Source organism: Semicossyphus pulcher, unplaced genomic scaffold (genome assembly GCF_022749685.1).
Source record: "Semicossyphus pulcher isolate SPU_LCO1_2020_fin unplaced genomic scaffold, fSemPul1.0.p SCAF_4, whole genome shotgun sequence".
NCBI classification, from domain to species: Eukaryota; Metazoa; Chordata; class Actinopteri; order Labriformes; family Labridae; genus Semicossyphus; species Semicossyphus pulcher.
The window spans coordinates 15,201,880-15,225,728 of NW_027211715.1; the positions used below are offsets into that span (position 1 = coordinate 15,201,880).

General features: G+C 44.4%; 3 protein-coding genes across 3 annotated transcripts in view; 1 reads left to right on the plus strand and 2 right to left on the minus strand.

Moving 5' to 3' along the window:
* The first annotated feature begins 283 nt into the window (after positions 1 to 283).
* fam78bb (family with sequence similarity 78 member Bb) lies at positions 284 to 3,899 on the plus strand. The gene is made up of 2 exons (XM_069680286.1): positions 284 to 660; positions 1,983 to 3,899. The coding sequence occupies exons 1-2, from the start codon at positions 284 to 286 to the stop codon at positions 2,503 to 2,505; spliced, it is 900 nt and encodes a 299-aa protein (XP_069536387.1). The 3' UTR covers positions 2,506 to 3,899.
* Positions 3,900 to 6,894: 2,995 nt separating this feature from the next.
* On the minus strand, positions 6,895 to 15,725 carry slc35a3a (solute carrier family 35 member A3a). Its single transcript, XM_069680285.1, has 8 exons — positions 15,354 to 15,725; positions 14,972 to 15,166; positions 14,514 to 14,668; positions 14,265 to 14,387; positions 10,609 to 10,783; positions 8,923 to 9,041; positions 8,632 to 8,765; positions 6,895 to 8,519 (listed from the first exon to the last, which is right to left on the minus strand). Exons 2-8 carry the CDS (start codon positions 15,159 to 15,161, stop codon positions 8,429 to 8,431), a joined length of 987 nt encoding a protein of 328 aa, XP_069536386.1. The 5' UTR covers positions 15,162 to 15,166; positions 15,354 to 15,725; the 3' UTR covers positions 6,895 to 8,428.
* Positions 15,726 to 16,321: 596 nt separating this feature from the next.
* notch2 (notch receptor 2) overlaps positions 16,322 to 23,849 on the minus strand; it is a 46,787-nt gene continuing 39,259 nt past the window's right edge. Inside the window, exons 26-35 of the mRNA XM_069679381.1 lie at positions 23,249 to 23,787; positions 22,795 to 23,136; positions 22,548 to 22,693; positions 22,240 to 22,441; positions 21,898 to 21,985; positions 21,645 to 21,798; positions 21,243 to 21,562; positions 20,286 to 20,433; positions 19,954 to 20,051; positions 16,322 to 19,739 (exon numbers count right to left, since the gene is read on the minus strand). Coding sequence (XP_069535482.1) covers positions 18,303 to 19,739; positions 19,954 to 20,051; positions 20,286 to 20,433; positions 21,243 to 21,562; positions 21,645 to 21,798; positions 21,898 to 21,985; positions 22,240 to 22,441; positions 22,548 to 22,693; positions 22,795 to 23,136; positions 23,249 to 23,787 — 3,474 coding nt within the window. The 3' untranslated portion in view covers positions 16,322 to 18,302. The remainder of the gene's footprint in view (positions 19,740 to 19,953; positions 20,052 to 20,285; positions 20,434 to 21,242; positions 21,563 to 21,644; positions 21,799 to 21,897; positions 21,986 to 22,239; positions 22,442 to 22,547; positions 22,694 to 22,794; positions 23,137 to 23,248; positions 23,788 to 23,849) is intronic.

The following is a 23,849-nucleotide window of genomic DNA, read 5'->3' on the forward strand; positions in this document are numbered from 1 at the left end:
CAGTTTGGGTGGAGAGGATACGATCATACCTACAGAGATTTATGTGATACTTTATTAGTCACTGCATGGTGTTTCCCCTGAGAGGTCAGTGTGCGGGGTTAGTCCAAGACCAGCGTCCCTGGAGCTGGTGTATGTGTCCAAGGTGGACAGAAGGAGATTGAACCTGGGTCCTGGTCTCACTAAGGAGTCGTCCCCCGTCCTGTCATCTCCCTGAAGCCTTACTGTGACTCTGATTCGGGCCTGCAGAGTGGTAGCACCCACCTTTGCCTTACAGTTTCCTCTGATGCACGGCCTCATAGTTCTGGTTCTGGTCCAGTCCCGGTCAGCAGCGCTGCTCCACAGGCCTGTCAGGCTCTCTTGGCTGCTCCTGACCATCACCTTTACCTGCACCGCCATGGGCTGCATCCAGAGCATAGCCTGTAACAAGTCCCGGATCAAAAGAGAAAACATCGTGGTGTACGACCTGTCGGCCACCATAGACCACTGCCCCACTGTCATTGAGGAGAACTCGCCCATAGTGCTGCGATACAAGACGCCCTACTTCAAAGCGTCCGCGCGGATTGTGATGCCCCCCATCCCGCGCAATGAGACCTGGGTGGTGGGCTGGATCCAGGCGTGCACTCAGATGGAATTCTACAACACCTATGGAGACGTCGGCATGTGAGTTCCCACCTCTGACACCTGCGTCCCCATAACAAACTTGTGACGTGCTTTCAGATACAAACAAAATGTGTGTGTGTGTGGTGTGAGGTGTGCATGCTTGTCCACGCTTGTGCTTCACGCGGAGTTGCACAGAGGAGCATTTGTGCACGCAGCAGGTTAACTGTGCTTGTCAGCCTCCTTCATTCAAACGCCCACCGACAGATTCTGTTCCTGTGACTTTGGCACCTAAATAGAAAAGCTGCTATTAAAGGAGCTAAACAACAGTTGATACTCTCACACTCAATAGAGACATGTCCTCCCCCACACCCCCACAGCACACACACACACACACACACACACACACACAGATGTATATTATCTGGAGGGCATATGTGAGGGGGTGTTTAATCCGGCTGGGTTTAGGGAGTGGGTGTAGGGGTGAGAGGAAGGGGCTTAGGGTGGTGTGGCATCAGATGGGTCTTAAAAGCACAACAGATAGATGGAAGGGGGCCACCAGATGACAAAAACTGCTGGGCACAACAAAGAGATGATGATAATCCTCTGCTGACACACTGAACCACTAGATATCATTTACAGGCGGCTATTGGAGTCTCACTGTAAGCTTGTCTGGGGATGAATTTTAAAGCCTCTCTGAATTTACCTTTTTAGTTCCTTTGTTTTTCTTAAAAAAACAGATAATTCAGACACACGAGTATCACAACAATGCTTTGTCCAGATGTCTTTAATAGTGGAACGGCTATCACTCTTAAATTGACTGTCAGCTCATTTGTTTGCTGCTGTGGAAAACCTTTTTTTAACCAATAATTAGGAAAAAACAAGTCCCAAACCCCCCAAAAAGTACAATTTAAATGATCTATATGATAAGTAATATAATTGATAATTAATTCTAGAAATAGTACTTTTAGTTTATTGACTTATTAATGAATCGACAGTTTGAGCAGTACGTGAAAAGTAGTTTTTTTTTCAATAATAAATGTTCGTATATAGGTGTGGCTTTTGAAAACATGTATGAGAAAGTATATGCAGATGTTAACGGGTAAAAATACAGATTAGTCCTTTTAAAAAAAAACAGTTAAACGTCAGTTAGAAATCTTGTTTCTGCTGACCTTCAGTTGTTGAAATTCTCACATCCTGAAGTACACTACACCAGAAGTGGAGTGGTGAGCTGTGAGCTACATCAGGCTTTGGCTGCACAGACAATTACAGTTAGCAGGATCAATTCATTTTTGGTTCATTCATGGTACTTATAAAGAAGAATGACACACAGTTACCTGGAAATGTCCTCGGTTCACAGCCTCATCCTGTCTGTCTCCTCTCAGGTCGAGCTGGGAGCTGCCTCAGCTCCGTGAAGGCCTGGTGAGGGCCATCAGCGACTCGGACGGTGTGAGCTACCCCTGGTATGGAAACACAACAGAGACAGTCACCATAGTGGGCCCAACCTCCAAGCCATCCCGCTTCATCGTTAGCATGAATGACAATTTCTACCCCAGCGTCACCTGGGCTGTGCCGGTCAGTGAATCCAACACGCCCTTGCTGACGAACATCAAAAGGGACCAGAGCTTCACCACCTGGCTGGTGGCGCTCAACACCACGTCCAGGGAAAAGATCCTGCTCCACACCATCAAGTGGAGGATGAGGGTCGACATCGCCGTGGATCCGTCCCTGCCTCTTGGCTCCAGGGCCAGGCTGGTGGGTCGGGTGCACCAGGACCAGCCGCGGGTGCTGACCCGCATGGAGCCCATCCCTCCTAACGCCATGGGGAGGCCGAACGCCAACGACGCCCAGGTTCTGATGTGGAGGCCGAGGAGGGGGCCTCCACTTGTTGTTATACCACCTAAGTAGAGCGTTGAGAGCCTCTGATTGGCCGTTTGGTGTATCAAATCATAGAAGGCCTCTGCAGTGCAAACATGATAATCAGAAGGAAAGACAAAATATAAAAAAGAAAAAAAGATCTTTAGCAGGCCGAGATTTGAACTGTCAATGGCACAAATCATAGTTGCAGTTTTTTGTGTGTAAAATCTTGAGGGGACAACTGCCTTAATTCCCCAACGCTGCCTTTGATGATCCAGAGCGTTTGTTGGTCTTTTCTTCTGGTGCTGTTGAGCTGTTCGGCCTTCGCTCCAGCCCAGCACAACTGAGCAAAGCTAACTTTGAAAATCCGCCATTCGTGCTGGGATGTAACACAAACCTGTACTGTAGCTACTCAGGCCCAGAAAAAACAGACCCTGTCGTAAAGGTTCTTCAGCCTTAATGATGACATAACGCTGGCCTGCTCTGTACTGTACAGGAGAGAGCTGTGTGAGAGTGTAACCAAGGAAAGGTGTTAGTGTTTATGTGTCATACAGGTCAGAGGATGACAACACTGCTGGGGGTTTATTCATTACGGACAAAGTCAACTATAATATCAGCTGAGATGCTACTGGAGGATGTGAGTGTGGGTGTGAAGGCATGTGTACCTGTTTGTGGTTGTGTGTTTTCTACAATGGAGCCAAACGGTTGAGTCCGGGCTTGCTGCTTTGTCACACCAGACTGCCTCACAGACACCAACACACACACACACACACACACGCACACACACACACACACACACACGCACACACACACACACACACACACACGCACACACATACACGGGGCCTCATGTTACATGGAAGGTTATTTTTCAAGATGTTTAAAGAACAGATTGTCCACATACATGCATCCTCAGAGCTACTTTGTTTTTACATATCACAGAAAATGTAGAAATCACAACATGGAAAAGAATCTCAAGTGAAGCCCTGCAGCGGGATTTTTGTTTTGCAATCACTAATGGCCAGTTCATCCAAGCTGCAGAGCTTCTCCCTCCCTGCCTTCTGAAAGCCAGTGATGCCTGTGGTGATGACAGCCTTTTAAAAACCATGAGTTTGTCTTTTCCATGTCACATCTACTCAATCTGTTAGGTAAATATAATCATACAATGAGACTGCTTCAGCAGAAAGCAGTCTCATCTAAAGCTTTTTATCTACTTTATGTTGTAAAAGAGCAAAGATTGTAGTGAAAGAGAACTGTATTTACGCTAGAAGAGTTTAAGATTTGTTGTGTTAAAGTTCAAAAAAATGTACCTCTAGCAGCATGTAGCCATGCAGATTTTAAGGATATTATTTGTCGAAGTTTTAAAATATCTGCCAGCGACATTTCTGCCTCCCAAACAAAACAGTAGTGAAAGAAATTAAGTGGTCACAAAATGCATTTAAGCAAGACTGACTGTGTACAGCAATGTTAGCTCTGTTAGCAGCTCGACCCCGACACAGCAAACCTCTGAGCTCATTGCTACCTTGTTTACATCTACAGTACAATGCTTATTCGCTAATGTTCGGCAAGTTTAATGTTCGCCATGTTCATGTTAGCATGCTAAAAGTTATCCTCTGGACAACCTTGTGGTTGGGCTAGGAGAAAAAAGAAGGAATTACCAGAGTTATAAGGATATACAGTCTAGGAACCATGAATATGTGTACCGATTTGTTTGGCCAACCATCAGTGGTTGTTGAGATATTTTAATTGTCATAAAAGCAGTGGATATATTAACCATACAAACACTGCCGTCCCCAGAGCCTTGCTAGCAGCATAGCTAAGGCTAGCAGCATAGCTAAATATTCAACCGCAGTATTTCCTCCCAACTAACCAAAGAGCAACCCTGTTACTTGGAATAATTCACAGACTTTGCTGTCAACAGAACAATTTTCTCTGTAGAAACAATCGACCATAGTCACACAGCAGCCATTTTCCTCTGATATCATGCTATGGGTGGAGAGGTCAGATGCTGTTATAATGTTGAACTGCTGCATTTCAGGTTGTAAATTCTATAAAATTAGGTTATCTCTATAATCATTAACATCACAGCTTCTTAATTGATCAGGAACTGAGAAGACAATGAACAGTGAAAGTCTGGAGGGACATAAAACCATATTTCAAGTTAATACAACACATTTGATTATAGCTACTGCCGCTAGCTTCTGTAAAAAGTTAGCATTCAAGCACTTACTAGATAATATTAGGGATGGCTGGGATGTTGCTGGAAGCTTATGTTTCCATTTGGTAGTTCTATACTTTACAACAGAAAAAGGCGTAAATTTCGAGCTGACATTAATTTAGCTAGGAATTTACTTCAGAGCTAATATGTTAGCTAGGCAGTGGTTGAAGGCTAGCATTATCTTTTGTTTAACATTAGTGAATGGGTTATCAAATGTGCTTTTTTATGTTGAAATATTGCATAATGTTCATCAGATTTTTACTATCAATTATCCCACTCTGTAAGTGGCAGTCCACTCGTACATAGTATTGGTTGGAGGTAGAAATCTCCAGGACAGATATCTGAAAACGAGCAAACAATATGCCCAAACTATCTCCATGGCTTGATATAGAACGAAGTAAGAAAAGGTGTTTGTTTGTTTGTTTGTTTTTGGGTTCTTTTTTTGTATTTTGGGTGAAGTGACCCTTTAAAGATTGTTGCAGTATTTGGTTTACACTGACATAAAGTCTCTCGTGCCATTATGATCTTTTATTAAATGTGTTTATATGAAGACTCATGAGTGAAAATGTAAACCAGAGAGCAGCTTACAGAATATAAGCATTTTACAATCATGTTGAATCTGAAAATGTTGCTGATGTATTTCCATGATGGTCTATTCACTGTATTTCTGTTGGTGCACACTCGGCACACAGCGGGCCAGTGAAACAGGCCATGCTGAAGTGCTGAGCTGGTCCAGATGAGACAGAGATGAAGAGAGACAGAGGATGTAACCACGCTTTCTTACCCATGCTGCTCATTACTCCTGGTGCAAACCGAACGAGCCTTCACGCACACACACACGCACACATCTAGAATGACAATACAGCCATGATCAGAGCAAGGAGTGTCTGCTTGTGTATTGCACACCCTGCAACACACTCATCTTAAAGAGGGTAAGGACGCTGGATATTTGAACAACATGCATATTGTAGCCATGACGCAGGAGCATTTTGTGAGGGAATCAGCAGCTGACAATCAGGGGAAACATCCGAAGCAGCACTTTTACCTGGATAAACTAAGTGGATGATCTTTATTGGTCTGTGATTGTATTCAGCGAATTGGGGTTTTATTGGTTGAAACAAAGCGAAAAACTTTTTTCACGTTGCCCCGATTTTAAAAAAGTGCAGGCGAAAATACATTTCTACTTGACCATGAGGTCACACAGTCTGCTGTCTGTGTGTGTCAGGGCCTCAAGTGTCTTTTTCAGTAACAGATGTGCCTGAGGACTGGAGGGTAGAGCAACTCATGAAGAGCGTGTTGTTAATTCCTACTTGTTCTGCTGATTGATCGGAGTCTAATGCAGTTATTGGTCTCTAATGACTGGGTAATGGTGTTTTACAATGTTATAGTGCGAAGAACATAAGACTCTGGCGTGTTGCAGTCCTTTCTCTCAGACTGTCTGGCTTTTGCATGCAGTGTTTTTAAACTCATTAAAACAAATGCCAAAAATATCAAAGTGTGAATTTATTCATGTCATGTAGTTTGCACTTCCACGGCGACATGCCAAGTATTAAATTAGACGAGGTAGACGTGTAATTATGTAAAAATACATCTAGAGAAAGACGCTGGGGGGGATTAAAATGTTGAAATTCATTCACAGGAGAGGGAGTGATGTTTCGAATCACAGCCGTGCTGATATTCAGTATAACATCACGACCTCTTGTGTCATATTGCTTTTATACAATAGTTATACAAATGCCAAATAGTAGTAAAAAGTACTTTTGTTGCAGAGCAACCCAAACATTCTCCTGCACTCTGTGTCGACAGGTTACCACAGATCAGCTGTTTTTATCATGTACATTTATACGTTTGTTTTAATTTATCATCAACCAGTGAAATAAGAGTCTGCTTTGTAATTCAGAGGTACCAGCTTGATGGCAATGTAGACATACACAGTCTGCTGTAATGTTAATTAACAGTATTTAGAACACCTGGCTGAGGCGGAGTGATACACAGAGTGAAAAGTCCCAGTGATGTTGGTCTCTACATCAGCACTCATAGAATGCCTCTTATCCAATCAGATTACTTGGTCGCAACTAACTGTTGTATTATGCTGTGTTACTGCAGAGCAGTGTGACCTGTAAGAATCTCCAGCGAGTCCGAAGATAGATATGTGTTTCAGTGCGTAGAAGATCTGGGAGGAGATGCACAATAAATACAACAAAATAACAAATTCAGAAAAGTTAAAGGATTTTTTTCTTTTATAAAAGATTCACATATTGGTAATTAAAATAATAAAGAATTAATTATACCCGCTTTATCCCCAAAAAGTCGCTCCAGAACAAAAACACCAGATGAATTATACAATGTATGTTCTATGTCTCACAGATGTCTGATGTCATGAGGATCAACTGTTTAGGTCAGACTCAGCTGGGCCACATTCAGTCATTTTACCAAAACCACAAAAAAACAGAAAAGAAAGATCAACTAAATACAGTATCACATGAGCACAGGACATAGTGAGCTGGATGTTCACTCTAAATGGCTTTGAAAAGTCATGTAATCTCCTCATGAATGAATGAATAAATTACACAGACAGTTCATTTAGATTTATGGATTCACGGTGCTAATATTTACACCAAAGATTAACATTTCAAGTTTTACAAAATAATCTTCAGCACATAATCAAACTTTTTACTTCAAAAATCAGTATCTTCAAATAATAACCCCTGTTACAGCCGAGAGCAGTATTTCTGAATTGAAATAATCCATCCTGTAGCATTTTAGATCATATAACTCCACCAGATGCAGACAGACCAGAGTCATTCAGTAGATCTGTCACTGAGACACATATGTTATCAAAGACGTCCGTTTGACTATATGTTGCCTGGCAACTGAAACTGTTTCCAAAAATAGCTGAAATTGCAACATGAGAGCCATAATTGAGGAAACAATACCTTATGGTCACTGTAACGTCTATATAACCACAGTCTAACAGCTCCTGGTGCATTGTGGGGTCTTTTTTTAAACCCGAGTTTTGCCTCCCAGGCAGACATGACTCTTTAGATGTGTACAAATCCAATCTCTTCAGCAAGCTGTAACCGTCAATCATGACTCTAATGCTAACCTTGAGCATTAAAGTGTGCATTGTATTGCACACAGCTTGAGAATAACAGCAGAGAGGGCTCATTTCTGGGAAAAATGTGCTTTCAGAGAAAGACTATATATTTCGCAACTCTGAGGTGAACCAGCCAGCTGAGTAGGGTCAGATTTCCTGTCTGTCTGCCCCTTTTGTCCTTTACTCTACAGGTGTGAATGATGTGGCAGTTACAGTGACTGGCAGTCAAGCAGGTTCTTAATTAAACAATCAGTCGGTCCCGGCGAGAATACCTCCACAGATCTGGAGACGTGGCAGCCAGGATTATCTCTACAGCGGTTATTATAGGGACAAACACACACACATAATCCTGTTTCGCCACAGTCTTTGTTTCTCATTGGTTACCCTTCTTAGCGGAGGCACTTTTGGTGTGTGAGACCCATTACAGCATTGTGCTTGCTTATTTTTTTAACCTTCTTTTCGCTCTCCCTGTCCTCAGTTCCCCGTCTCCTTACCTCCTCTCCTCCTACTCCTCTGCTCTTTGTTCCCGTTTGTGTTCACAACATATGATAAAGACCTTTCCCCTTCTTTCTCTCCAGCTCTCTGTCCTCCTTTCCCCTCCATGTCTCAACGCTTCAACAGGACCTCCTCCTGATGCTGTGGTGTCAGCCGTGAGTGTCCTACGCCCTGCTGGGGTTGGGGGACGGCTTGCCTTCGTAGCCGTACAGGAAAGTGGCCACGATGACTAAAATGGCCCCCAGGAAGAACACTCTGTGGACGGTACAACAAAAACCGTCAGGTTGAGAAATAATGATTATGAGAAGGAAAAACAGAAGAGTCAAGAAGAGAGACAGAGAGGAAGGTGAGTGAGTGTTTCCTCTACCCTGAGGGGTCGAAGTCCTGCAGCCAGAAGTAGGATATAAGTGTTGATAGGATGATGGAGAGCGACGTAGCAAAGCCCTTGAGGATGTTGTCTGCATACTTGATGACCGCTGCAATGACCAGACCCCCCAGCGCCTGGAGAAACAACAAACACACAGACACAGATGGACGAAGGCATGACCTGTACTGGCCGACAGGGAGTCTGATCCAAGAAATAAAAAGCCTGCAAGGGTTGAAAATAAATTTGACAGTTTTGATGGGAAACACGTTGAATCAGTGGAGTGAGCGGTACCTGCAGAGCTACGACTGTCCAGGTGATCGTGTTGTATCCCTGGAACATTCCTGACTCCCTCACCCTCTCTCCATCGTAGGCCAGCATCCCAAAGAGGCCGAACACCAGGCCGAACATACCTGCAAACACACGCCGAAGTGAATGAGGGAGCAAAGGTTGGGTCTTTCTGAATTTAGCCTTCCCTTAGTTAGGACTGAGACAAGCAAACACATTTGTAGGGATAAACAAGAAGGTCTGGTCAGAGACTGTGGTAGCAAACCATCACACAGATAGTCAGTAGCTAGCTAGCTAACAGCTAACGTCAGTGAAAGTTGTAGCTTTTGTTAAATACAAACATGCTCACAAAGAGAATGATGGTTTTTACACTACAATATTTTTATTTATAATAAATTAGATGTAATTAATTCATTGCTGAATTTGAAATGTACAGGAAGTTGGATTATTTTGTTAGCTTTGCACAGAACCAAGCTAGGTGCTTCCCCTGGTCTCCTGTAAACTAAGTGAGTGTTTACCACTTCCTGGCTCGAGCTTCATATTTGGTGTATAAATATTAGACGAGTATTAATGTTCCAAACCAAATGAAGCTAGTATTATAAACTTCTTCTTCTTACCTTCGTCTCTTTTCTCCCATTCTTTCCAAAACTTATTCTATTTTGTTTACACTTATGTATTGAGTGCAGGTAAAAACTACATTTTCACTGTATATTTACATTGTCCTGTTCTTGACATTCTAATATACATGGTTGGTTCAGCATATTACAGGGAGAATGTTATTCCAACACTGCGCCCCATTACTTTTTAAAATGTTGGCTACTTTTAACCGTATGACTCAAAGCCGAGCACAAAGAGAGCTTGAATGGTTCTTTTAATAGCATTTTGCCAATCTTCCTCTGTGAATTTTATGCCCAGCACCTGCTTCCAGACTTCTCTAGTGCTGGTCTTAGAACAGCCATCAAGTGACAAACGCGGACCATAGATTTTAGAGATCAGTGACCTTTGTTTAGGGCTCAGATCTAGGAGATCTTGCCTAGGAAACTTGATTGATCGTGACAATGTTTCCTCTTATTAGAAATGATGTTAAAATTAATAATTAGACCCTGAAGAGCCTAAAGTTGCTTCTTCAAATTTCTTCTTTAGTTGGACCAACATTCAAAAGCAAAAAAATATTTCATAAATGTCACATTGTGGTTTTAAGATGACTGCAATGATTCGATTATCAGACTTCTTGGTTGATTAATCAACAAACCTTTCAGCAGTATTTCCTACTTTTTTTTCTTCAACAACAACAAAAACAAAGAAAAAAAAGCAGGTTCTCTTTTTGCTGTTCTAAGCTCCCGGTGAAAAAGCTCCAAGCTCACACCAGGAATCACAGGAGACTTAACACATGCCTCACACGCTCCAGGGTAAAAATAAACTAGACAGGAACATTCATCTGAACAGAAACATTTGGAGGTAAAAAGCCCAGCTGGCTCTCTGTGCAGGGAAGAAAGGGAACTGTTCGAACACTCAGGCTTGCTCAAAAAACATCGAGGTAGTCCCTGTTTTCAACACAACTATAAACCGTGTTCCTGTGTTGATGGAGCGGCTATGCTGAAACGCCTTTAAACTTTACTTTGCAGAAAGTTGAACAACTGGTTTATGTTTTTAAGCCTGACAGGGTAGCTGATTGATTGGATGAATACTGACCGAGCTGGATGTTTCGGACCCAGACGCTCTGTTTGCTCTCCTTCAGGATCTTCTCAAAGTAGACACCAGCGAACCCACTGGAGCAGCAGGCCACCAGAACGGCCGTCACGCCGGCAAACTGGGAGCCTGCAGAGAGGGCCTCCTTCTCCGGGGCCTCTGCGGACTCTGAGGGCCACTGCGAACACAAGAGAAACACTTGGATTATAATATAGCTTGAGCTTAAAAGTTAATTCTTGAAATGCCAGTTAAGTTAAAAAAGATATTTTTGTTCCAACTATGAAGCCTTGTGGTTTAAAGCTTCATCTGAGGTTAAAGTTGAGAAAGGAACAACACAAAGATGTTACTGACTATGTGTGTGTTTTAAACGCTGATCTAACAGATGGCTTAGCCAAGATGTGGACCAGCATATGACGCTAAACGTCAACTTGCTTATACACTTCGGTTTTCATACAAATTAAACAAATGAGACATAATATGTGGATAAAAGAGTTTTTTTTCCCAATAAAGTAAATGAATGATGTGTTCTTTAATTTCATTATTGCTTCTAGACTCTTATTAACCACCTTTTGAGCAGCCTCACCCCTCTTTTTTCACCCTGACAGCTGTGAAGGCGAGCCCGGGCAAAGCATTTTAAGTTGTTGCAAGCATTCCTTAAGTTACCTGGCTTACTGAGTAATCCTGCTTGATGCAATACTCCCACCTGGTATCTAGTTTCTGGATGGCAGGTGTCTGACTAATAGACACTGTACACAAAACCAGCCTTTCTTAGATACAAGCAGGGGGGGGCTCCAAGGAAACAAGGTTGGGAACCACTGGGATAGGACAGCTGAAGAGAGACAGGAAATGTGGGGAGAGTAGAATGATTGGCAGATGGGGAGTCGAGCCTGCGATCATTGCGTCGAGGACTGTAGCCTCTGTACATGGGGCGCCTGCTCTACCAACTGAGCTAAACCAGCGCCCCTAAGTAGCTTTTGTTAACCAAACTAGATTTCCCCTTTGGGTAGCTTTGCTGCAGTTCAACCTTTATGAGTGTGAAGTGATTGGGAGCTTTTAAACCATGTTTTTAAAATAGATTTTCTAACACAGTTTGAATGGAGTCAGACTAGCCGTTTCCCCCTTCTACAGTGCTAAACTAAGGGAACCTTTTGCCAGCCGTTGTTATAAAGCGCAGATTTTCTCAATTAGCTCGCTTTAAGAATATTTCCCACAATGTCAAACAATTCCTTTCAGCCCTGTTAAAGTAAACAGCTCTGTATACAACCAGTGTGTCAACGTAAGCTGATACAAACCGAACAGAAGAAGCAGTTCCTTCATCAAACTTCATGTTTCATATCTATATGACACTGCAATGGTAAATGGATTGTACTTATATATAACGCTTCTAGCCTTGCGACCACTCTAAGCGCTTTTACACTACATGTCACAATCACACACTGATGGCAGAGGCTGCTACTTAAAGTGCCCAACTGTCAATCAGTCGTCACATTCACACACTGATGGATATGCCACCGGGAGCAATTTGGGGTTCAGTGTCTTGCTCAAGGCTGCTTTGACATGTAGACTGAGGGAGCTGGGGATTGAACCACCAACCTTCCGATTGAAGGAGGACCGACTCTACCACTGAGGCACAGCCGCCCCAATAATGTACTTAAACAGTGAACCTCAGCTCCCTCTCTGAATCCATGCTGCACCTGAAATACGTAACAAAGGCATCTTCACAACTTTGCAGAGTTGTAAAAATGCTGCAGAGTGTGAGTTCCTGCGTTATGTGCTGCGCTAAGCAGGAAAATGGGTGTTAATGCAAAAAAAAAGGAAAAGGTGATGATCTGTGGTGGTGCAAAGTGAAAAAGAGAAAGTCTTGTGGCTGCACCTTTTCTTTAAATAGAATGACAAATTATTAGACCAAGCCAGAGTCATTTGTTGGTAAAGATCATTTCAATATGTTGGCAAGTTTTCTGGAACAAGAAGCTGTTTGCCTTCCACCTCTATTCCTCCTCCGTCCACCTAAACAAACCCTGCTGAGTGAGAAAAAGCAGCAGAAACCCTGAAATCAAAACAGGCCAATTATGTCCTAGCAGGTTCACGCTGGTTTTTAGCTCCTTTATTCATTAGTGGGTGACAATGTTTGCAAACATAAAAGCTGCTATGGCTGTGTGTGATATACATATTTAATCTGTTGTTTTAGCCTGCAGAAGGTGTCACAGATAAATCACTGCACTGTTTGGGAGGTACCTGTCTGATCCTGCAGATTTATGAAGGTGTTTCTTCATGTCCTCCACCTCCTTTGTGCTTCTGTCTGAGCGCTCAGCCAGCATTAAGAAGATCACATCCAGTGTTATACTAACTGACTGGCATTTTCTTTGTTTTGCCAAGAAAGAGGAGGAGGTGATATCATAACAGTCAACACCTTAAACACACCTCACCTCACAAAGGAACTTTGTTCTATGAAATGTAAATAGAACAAAGTTCCTTTTTGAATCACACCATAGTCAAGGCAAACAATTCAGCACACTTCCAGTACATGGTAAATGCTTAACAAGGGAAAGTGAAATTTCCTTCTTCCTAGATATCAAAGCTCTTACTATCTACATTAGTGATTTTGGCCGCATACTAAACCTGCCAGATTTAGGACTTGTGGGCAGTTGAGTTTACAAGGAAGTTGTTGGCTGTGATTTCAAAACAAAATATGTTTTACCAGTAGTGCAACATAACTGTGATGGGCCCCGGTGCAAAGATTTTTTGGGCCCTCTCCCTAGCCCTAAACAGAAGCCAACGCTCGTGTACACATACACGCACGGACACACACAACCACTCCAAACTCTTTTAAAGCAGACACTTTATGTTGAGAATCCTGTTGAGACAGCCAATGATCAGAACCACGGACAGCAGCTGTAGCGACACATTTATCTACGCAAACAGCCTGCGTGCGTGTTTGATTAAGCGGCTGCAGTGGACGTTCATCATGGGCCCCCCTAAGTGCGTGGGCTCCGGTGCATTGCCCTCATCGCACCACTGGTACTTATGCCAATGTGTTTTACCTCCTGGATGTGATCCATTAAAGCAAATATTTCCCAGAAATATATCCTGGTACCTACTCCACTGTCAATAAAAGAAAAAGAGCAGCAGGGACTTAATTATTGGTTTAACTGCAGCCCAACTGAAGGAATGTTTTTTTCTCCGACAAATCCACTACATAATGATTTAAAGACTAATTGTAATTCTTATCTGATTATAGGGTAGTACAAAAAAACCCTCTCAATAATCTGTTGTCATGTAGCTATTACCAAACTTATTACAACATAACAGTCTGGTTTCACAACCTTGAACACTCCTTTAGGCCCCTCAGGCAGCACCTTTAAATAGGTTATGGTATTCGCTGAATGTTTCAGGATGTGACTTAATGAAGAATGCATACACTGAAGGTAGAGTCCTCTTCCAGGTCCAGCCCTCACTGTAGAGTTTCAATCAATGTAAGATCCAACTATAATTTTTACTTGAATAATAATTTTTAAAGCGGCTACTTGTAACACCAAAGTGGTTCTCTTAGAATCTATATTATTTTCCCCTTAAGATGAACCATATGGTGGATGGCTTTCTGGAGATGGTAAACCATGTGATTTCTAAAAGTAAAGAAAAGACATGAAGCTGTACTGCACCTGCACAAGAGCCACTCCAGCCATAAGGATCACCAATGAGAGCCACTGATAGATGCCCAGTCTGCGGCCCAGCATGGACACCGAGAACAGCGCTGTGGTCAGGATCTTCAGCTGGTATGTCACCTGATGGAGACAAAGTGGGAAGAGTGTAAATAATCCATTAACAAGGAGTATCTTATTCCTAAAGAGCCCAGAAAGACACATCAGCTCCTGTGTGTTTTGAGTAATGCAGGTTTGGATCTGCTGTACCTGGTAGGTGGCTGCGTCCAGGTTGGAGAGGGCGACGTACAGCAGGTTGTTCTGCAGGGTGTAGATCCCAGAGGGGATCGCCAGCTTCAGTGTTTCCATTGGTTTATGGGCAATTTCCTGGCGCAGGATGCTGTTCAGAGCTCGCATGCTGTACTCTGAGGAATTCAATCAAACAGGTAAGACGATGACATGTATTCTTTGGTTGGATGTAACAAATTCCAAGCAAGATGTGCAACAAAATGGGTACTGAGGTCGTTTGTATAAGATCTGCACATATTTGAAAGTCCATACTAAAGCAAAGATGGTAGGGCAGGGGTAACTCATAGAAGGGAGTCAGTGTATTAATAAATTAAATGAAAGATTAAAAAACATTTCTGTTATGATAAAAACACCTGCAGCCTCTCTAAAGTGAAGTCTTGCTGCTTTTTATTACAAGCATTGTGTTCAGGTCCACTCACTGTGCTCCTTGTAGACAAGCAGCACACAGGCGAGGATCTTCATGACCTCGGCCACCACCACAGCTGAGGAGGCCAGGTACCGCGGACCCTCGGCCTGCAGGGTGCGGGAGTACCGCATGGTAAGCACCAGGGAGGTGGTCTGGAACACCAGCACTCCCAGAGAGAGGTACTTCAGCCGGGATGAGGCCATGACCACTGGTCGGTAAGAAGCCAGACAAACACACAGTAGGTAGAAAATAAAGAATATGAATAAAGGATAGAAGTAGTTAGAGTTGTCATTATAGCTGGGAGGTTTACACAAAGTCACAATGAGGATAAGTTTAAAGACAAAAAGGGTTTTTTTACCCACAGATTTAACACTGCTGAGACGAGAGTGGCTCACCTTTCTGCCTTGTCTTCAACGACGCTTTAAAACAAACTTCACTGACGTAGATATTCGCCGCTACATATAGTAAACCCCTCTAAAGACTTTAAACCTCGGGTATGGTCTGGTCTTAGCAACTCTCTCTCTCAGGCACACAGATCAGGTACTGGGGGCTCACCCCAGCTGTCAAAACAGCACCACTTCAAGTCCTGGCGTCCATTGACCCGCTCTGGACCTCAACCGTCCGCTGATAACTGCACATTATCTTCTCAGGGTTTCCACTCCGACTGCCCCATCTTTAAAAGCCATTACGGTTTACCTTACCTGGAAAACAAAAAGTAAACTACACTGAAAAAGTCTACGTAGGGAAACAAATGCATGCATGAAAGGTCCTGGATGACTTCCGTGTACAGACTTCTTCCTCGTCCCTGCGTCAAGGCTCCCGGTGCGAACCAGCGCCTCCTGCTGGACTGGCAACTAAACTGCACGTCTCATTCTTATATTAAGATGCGAAGGTAAGTTCAAGCTGCTTCTTTCAAAAAACGGGCTATGAAAAATTACACTTTTATGACAAAGTCACATTGAATAATTAGTACGATAAACAGTTTATTGAACCTCCAAGAGCAGCAAGTGGTCAAACAAATAATTATGTGTAATGTAATTCTGTGAAAACACTGTAGTCATTTTTTTGGTGTATTAGTATTATTAAAATCCTAAAATTGTAGTGAGTAATGCTGTATATTTTAACAGTGCTGAATGGAAATTTTAAGTAAAATACAACCCTCAAATCTTAACCTATCAATTTTAGTAAAAGTATAAAGAGTTGTAGCGTTTACCCAGAGGAAGTCGAGTAAAATCCATTGATGTAAACAACTTGATGTCCTGAACGTTTTATAATTTCAAAATAAAAGGATCTGTCACTCACATAACATCTGTAAAGCTACTTCAAACACAAAACTCTGTTAAAATGAAGACAACTGCAAAAATACATGAAGATCGTTTTATTTCAGTAAGCACATTTGGTTGATCATTTGGTTTTTGCAACAGACAACTTATTTTTTATCATCAGTTTTAGTTCCTCTACCTTATACAACTACTTCATATGGCATGTATATTATAGGCTATTTGGTTAACAGAGGAAAGTAACATAAAAAAAACATTTTATATACACAACATAGACACATGGCCTTGCATATGACATGTACCGACATGTTCAATTCTTTAAAAAAAAATGTTGATTGACAACTCAAAGTAGAGTATTTTCTGTGTGCTTTGTGAAACATGAGAACAGACAAAAAGAACCAAAAGTGTCCGATACTTGGAATTTAATGAAACGTGTATAATTTAGTTTTGAGTGGTTTTTCAAAACATTTCAAAAGAGGGCAAAAGCTAAAAAAAATGTAAGAAATTCTGAACATTTTGGGCTGAAAAATTATTATTTGGTCTTAGAGACACTGATGCTTCTTTTGGGAGTTAAACAATAAACCAATGAATGATTGTCTGCGTTTACAGAGTAGTCACACAAAGCTATGATCAACATCAACTTTAACAAGGTAACAGAAATACTTTATCGAACCTTACTCGCCTCCAGACTTGGTTTAATGAATCATGACAATTAGAAAGGTGCACTGATACGCTGATTGTAGTTAAGCAAAAGGCAAAACTGGTTAAATGATTTTGGAGGAGAAAACATTTAGCAAGAGGCGGTTTAAAAGGTAAAAACATGCACCTCTGTAACATTCAGAATCATCAAAGAAGTGCGAACAGAATTCATATAAAAAAACCAGAAACATTTCAAAGAGTCTTTGCCAAATGGAGCTCAGTAATAACAAGCAGAATGTGCTGTAAGTCTATGTACATTTCATCATACAACATACTAAAACTAATGTATGTGTTTGCATAAAGTTTGTCAAGCTTCTAAATGAATCCCTCAACAGATGATGTACGGTGGCATCGTCTGTTGTTAGACATCTGCACCACAAAAACTGATTGTAACAGCAACTGCCTTTAAAACACGGGTAACACGCTGCTCTCTCGCTGCACCTGCAGCATGCACGACACATCTGCCTTTACCGAACCCTCTGGGTGTTCAGACTTGTAATGTTAGATGGGAAACACTGATATAGCAACTGTGATCAAAGCAGTAAATATATTTCAGTTGTTTGCACAAATGTAGAGCGATTAGGTAACAGGATGCATCTGTTTGCATTTCTATATTGTCTGAAATTTTCTTGGTGTCCATCTTTCTAGTCATGCAAAAGCATTTTATAAAATTCCCCCTTTATCACATTAAACATAATGCATGAATATAAAAATAATAAAGCAACAACTAGGTAGTTCTGCTGCTAAAGCCTCGACTGAACGTGACCCATCATATCAAAAAAGTAGAGTGAATGGTTTTGACGAGGAGTTAGTATTGGCAGGCTTATCACATTAAACATCAAAAGGATAGCATATAGCAGAACAAAACGACGATGTCAACGCAGAACGTCCTCTGTCCATCTCAGTGTCCATCTCACACAGTCTTTTTTCTGAAGCAAGACCAGCCATCTGGTCGGCAGTTCCTCCGTGATCGCTCTAAAAACTGTTTCTGTTTCTGTTCCAAAGGCCGCATGGAAAAGTCTTGACCTGGCCAACAGAGAGCAGAGGATGCTCAGCTGGGATCAAAGGAACTACATGGAAAACTGGTTTCAGCCGGAGACAGAAAGCTAACTCCACAGATTTTTGGTTCTGAGAACTGTTTCATTTCAAGCTGATAATACTCAAAAACGTTTTAGAAACTGTACACAGAGTCTTCTTAAGTGCAAAGAGGAGAAGAAAACATAGAAGGGAGGGTGACCGATTATAATAATGAAGAACAAACAAAGACTATTAATGACAGAAGAGATAAAAGTTTTGTACGAGTTACTATGTGCTATTTAACTACACAGAACCCCAAAGTCAGTCTGTTTCTGTTCCTCTGCCAGCCTACGCGAACACCTGCATGTTTCCTAGCGGAGGCTGCTGAGAGGCCTGCTGCATCTGCTGCGACTGCGGCTGCAGCTGCACCTGCTCTGGAATGTGTGTGTGGTGTGAAGACGGCAGTGCGTGGTGGGGGTTCCCCAGAGGGGTGGGGCTCGTGGTGACGTCAGACCAGTCCGAGTTGGAGTGTGGCGAAGAGGACGACCAGGGGTCCGGGGACTCTGGTGAAGGGGTGAGATACGGGTGCTCACTGGGTGGGTGGGCGGAGTGGCCGGGTGTGGTGCCCTCTGAGCCAGCAGGGGTGTAACTGTGCTGGGAGGGGGGCGTGGGGTACTTATCCACCGGGCTCTGCATGGGCGGGTAGGAGGGCAGCTGCCGAGACTGGCCCTCAATCCCACTGTGGCCCCCGTGGGTGACGGTGTGAGGGTGCTGCATGGTGTGGGAGAGCCCGTGCGCCATGCTCATCTCAGGCATCTGATACATCAGACTCTGGGAGCAGTGGAGGTGGCCGGGCCCCTGCTGGGAGTGACCCTGGTTCTGGCTCTGCCCCTGGGACTGTGTGACCTGAACCTGCCCCGGTTGAGGCTGCTTCAGCATGGCCTGGCCTCCTCCGGGCGCCATCATCTGGAACGTGACGATGGGGGGCAGCTGCTCTCTGCTCATGGTGACGTTCATGGGGGTAAGCATCTGGCCCTGGCTGTGGTGTTGGCCCATACCGGAGTGAGATCCCCCCATCTGGTGTGGAACGAGGCCGAACATGTGGCCGCTGTAGCCGTGCTTCATGCCCACCCAGCCCTGCTGCTGCCCCAGCATGTGGCTGACGGGGGGCAGCATGGGTCTGGAGGTGGGGCTGCTCAGGATGGGAGGGGAGTTTGCTGTAGTGGAGACTGTGCCGGACACATCAGTTGTGTATGAGTGTGGTGATTCCAAGGAGTCGACAGGTGACATGGTGACGGAGCTCTCTGGAAGTCCACCTGCTGCCTTGACGCCATTTGCGCTCCCTCCTCCTGTACCTCCTCCATTTCCTCCTCCCACTCCAGCACCCGCGCCCGGCCCCTCTCCACCCGCAGGCTTCTTTCTCCTCTTCGCCTTCATGTCTTTCAGCTCCTTAGCTCCCCCACCGACACCTCCCACCTTTGCTCCGCCCCTCCTGCTCTTCTTCCCCTGCGGCCCGGGGCGCATGCCGATGTAACCTCCGTTGGCCCCGCACATAACAGAGGAGTTTCCTCCTCCGCCCATGTGGTTGGGCCCGTTGTGTGGACTGTGAACCAGGTTGTACTGGTCCAGCAGGCGCACGATGTCATGATGCATACGCTCTTGAGCGGTGTCACGGGGCAGCCGATCCAGGTGATCGGTGATGTCACGGTTGGAGTAGTGGTCGAGGAGAACCTGAGCCGCCTCAAAGCTGCCTTCTCGCGCTGCAAGAAACAGAGGGGTCTCCTCCTGAGAGAAGGAAAGAAAGAAGTAAATGGTTCAATACTGTGCACGACAAAAGGATGTTGGTTGTGGTTTAACTTGAGCTCAGCAGAGAAACAAATTCTTAAACCTCAGGACTTACACAAGAGAAGGAATTTAAATGCTGTTAATTTAATATTGATTTAAGGTTTAAGGTTTCAAGAGACGTTTTTAAACAACACATCAAAACAAAAGAACAGACCTTATTGTCTTGCATGTCACGGTTGGCTCCATTCTTCAAAAGCACAAGAGTTGCCTCCACATTATTAACTGCAGCTGCCCAGTGCAGAGCGGATTTGCCTGAAATGGTGGAACAGTAAGGAAAGAATCATAAAAATCAGAGCTCTACTCTAACACACAGTATGTCAATCAAAACATCAACAGCAGAAGTAGAGTGGGATCATGGGAGTTCTGGTCACTATTGTCAGAAGGTGTGTATGTGCAAATAGTTAACATGGGAGCTGTGTTGTGGAGGTTTTTTGATAAGACATTACACAGGAAGAGTAAATATATGAGAGGTAAAGGTTTCCTGACCGTGGTCGTCTACAGCGTTGATGTCAGCGTGGCAGTGGATCAGCTCCTCCACCATGCCCTCCACAGCGAGCCTGGCTGCCAGGACCAGTGGAGTAGTGCCGTCATTCATCCGAGCATCCAGTTCTGTCGCACGATTACGGATCAGAATCTGAGCGAAGATGAAGACACACAACACATGATGAGTAAACAGACCACAGTGATGCACAGTTCACAAGTGATCATCTTTTCATAGGAATGACTTTCATCAATTCATTTCATTAAGGCAGTTATTTTGTACTACGATGCTTTGACTGTGGTTAGTTAAAAGCTTACTAATAAAATCATTGTTTTGGATGACCAATATTAAAGGAGCAATTCGCCCCTGGAAAAAGCCACTGTCAGTCAAAGCTGGTGTTCTCTTTAATCGATAGAAGCAATAATATTTGAAATTGGCGCCATAGCTGTGGAGAAAGTTGTACGAACAGCTTGTGGTTTCACTCATTCTACATTCCTACAACACCCAGCGTGCATTGCGCCCCCCTCTTAAAGGAACGGCCCAGCGAGAGACGCTGGGGTGAATTACTACTGTTTTCACTGCAGGCAATGTCTCAGAGCGGGACAGAATCCGAAACACGATGACAATATACCGGTGGATCGTCTAACAAATCTTAAGGTCTGCAGTCTACATTTCAAACCTGACGATTTTGAACGAGACATGACATCGGAGATGGGCGTCCTAGATTGAAGAAGTGTAGTTTAGCGAGCTCCCTGGCCTCCGCCAGATGATGCGTTTTATGTGGTCTGGCGGAGGTTTTCCAGGGCCCACTGGAGAAGCGGATAGCGTCCTCCAAAGGCACAGAGGCAAGGTGCATTTAGCTCCCCATAACAGAATGATAGGACTGAGGTTGAACATTGGAGAATTAGCCCTTTAAATTTACCTCAGGTTTATGAGCACTTCTGATCAAAAATTTGTCTTACCTGGAAGACTCCCTGGGCATCGGCCGCCACTGCAGCATGCAGCGGAGTTCTGCCCATGTTGTCATGGGCGTTGGGATCCGCTCCGGCGTCCAGCAGTCTCTTCGCAGCATCAGCTCTGGCATAGCGGGCAGCCAGGTGGAGCGCTGTTTCTCCTGTGCGGTCAGTTTGAGCCATTAAAGAAGCTCCCTGAGAGATCAGGTCTGAAATGACACTCGGCCCCGGTTCATCTCCTCCGCTCTCCTCCTCCTCCTCTCCGTGCAGGCTGCAGTCCGGGCCTCCGCCGTTACGCAGCGATGCCAACATCAGTGGGGTGAAGCCATCTGAGAGAGGAGGGAATGATTATTAAAGGATATAATCAAAAAGTAACCAGATGTATAAGTTAAGAAGTGCATTTTTCCTCACCAGGACCCTTGACGTTAACATCCAGACAGTCAGCATCCAGGTCGGCCTGTGGGGGAGTGAGCATGATGTCGGCGGCCTTGCGATGCTGCACGGTCCACTCCCTTCGGTCAATTCCTCCATCCATAGCCATGGGCAGCAAGGGTTTGTCTTCAGACTGTAAAGAGCAACAGAACTTGAAACCTATCCTCAAGTTTCAAACACTTACTCCAATTTATCCGCTTCATCAGACCATTTTGTTTCTCATTTCACTTACTCGTGGTTTCTTGGGTGGGACCTCGTCTTCCAGCCATCTCTGGCTCTGACCTCCATCAATCATGGCTCCATCCTGGAGCTTGAAGTTCCTGATATGAGAAAAATACAAGAGTTTGAGGAACAGTGACTCCCTGCATGTCATGTTCCAGCTATCATCTGTTTTACACTCAATCAAATACAAGTATTGTTAACTCAGAGCGGGCCAATATCACCACAGTCTTTTACGGATGCCACTGAGATGTTACCATGACGCCAAGGTTTAGAAAAAGTAAGAGGACGCTTTTACTCTTGTATGAGCTGTCACCCAGTAGCTTTTGTCATCACAAGCTGCACATCCACTCACTTCATGTCAAGGTCATCCTGCCCGACAGGCTCTCTCCTCTTGTCATTTTTATTGGCCAAGAATCCATCAGGCAGCCACAGCAGTCCATGTTTATGCTTCCTCTTGGCTGCTAGCATCCCCAGCACCAGGATGAGCAGAATAATAACCACGGCGACTCCGACCAGGTACGGCAGCGGTGACTTTGGCGCATCTGTTGAGTCTCCTGTAGGAAAAACATTTAATACTTAATATCTATTTTGTCTCCTTTCTTTGTTTCTACTTAAAAACCAACCAGTTAAATTTCATGAACTGCTGAATGGCAGACTTACTTATATCGACAGACACTAGAGGGTAAGGGAGTTCGGCTTTGATGTGTGCTGCTGCGAGGAAGGCCGCGGCTTCATCAGTGTTGGAGAAACAGTCGAAGGAGCTCTGGGAACATTCGCGGTTATCGATCTCCAGGTACACCACAGATCTGCACGGACAAAGGTGTTAAAGGTCAGTGGCAGCTCAAAAGTGATTTAAATCAATCTACTGAGTAGTGAGAGAGAACATCTTATCGTGAACGGCCCTTACCCAATAACCTCCTTCTCCAGCTCCCGCTTGGGTCTGCTCCTCTGGGCTTGCCGTCCCAGCTCCTCCTCTGTCCCGTAGTAAGGCCGCACCATCGGCTTCTTATTTTCATCCAGCTTCACCTTTAGGTTGGTGTGCAGCAAGGCTCCCAGGGAGCGCAAGAAACCCCGCAAGTCTCCAAGCAGCTCCTTGGGCTGCAGTCGGACCACGAGGACCAGCGAGCCTTCCACCGGCTTGGGTGGGATGTCACCCGAACAGTCCAGGCCATCCCAGCCACATGCCTCCGTGTAGCAGCTCTGGTCACAGTTGCCGTTACCATAGTGGTCTGCACAGTACTTATCATACCTGAAAACACACAAAGAGAATGGGTGGTGATTTGCCTTCAAAACTATAAGGATTATGACTATTACTACTAATACTGTGCAGCATTGACAACATGAAGAGGAGGGTTACATACTTGCAGGAGGCTGGTTTGGTCTCCTGGCACTCAAAGCCATCAAACAGACACCCGGGATTATCACACTCTTTATCACAGCGTCCGTTCTTAAAGAGATCCCAGCAGGGAGCGCTGGCAACGCAATTAACCCAAGGTTGCCGCCAGTTGAGCGAGCAGTCTCCTCCATCCCACTGACACTCGTGGTTGTTACACTGATCGTCACACACTTTATCCCCAGCCTGCCGTTCACACTGCAGATAGGGGCAGGACGGAGTGCGTGGTGTGAGAAGTGTGTTCTCACAGTGTCGTCCGGAGAAGTGCATGGGACAGCGGCAGCTGTACTGGTTGTACGGGTTGGACGGGTCTTTGACGCAGGTTCCTCCGTTATGGCAGGTCAATGTACACCGCTGTTCAGTCTGGCAGTGGGATCCACTGAAGCCGGGCTGGCACTGGCAGTACAGGTGGCCAACTGGTGACTCCACACAGCGCCCACCGTGCTGGCAGCGTAGCTTTTCACAACTGTAGCCTTCTATTTCGCCACAGTTGAACCCAGTGAAGCCCTGCGAAACATAAAAAGAGTTTTAGGTGTGATGGCAAAAAAGCAATTTTAAAAATTAGGCTT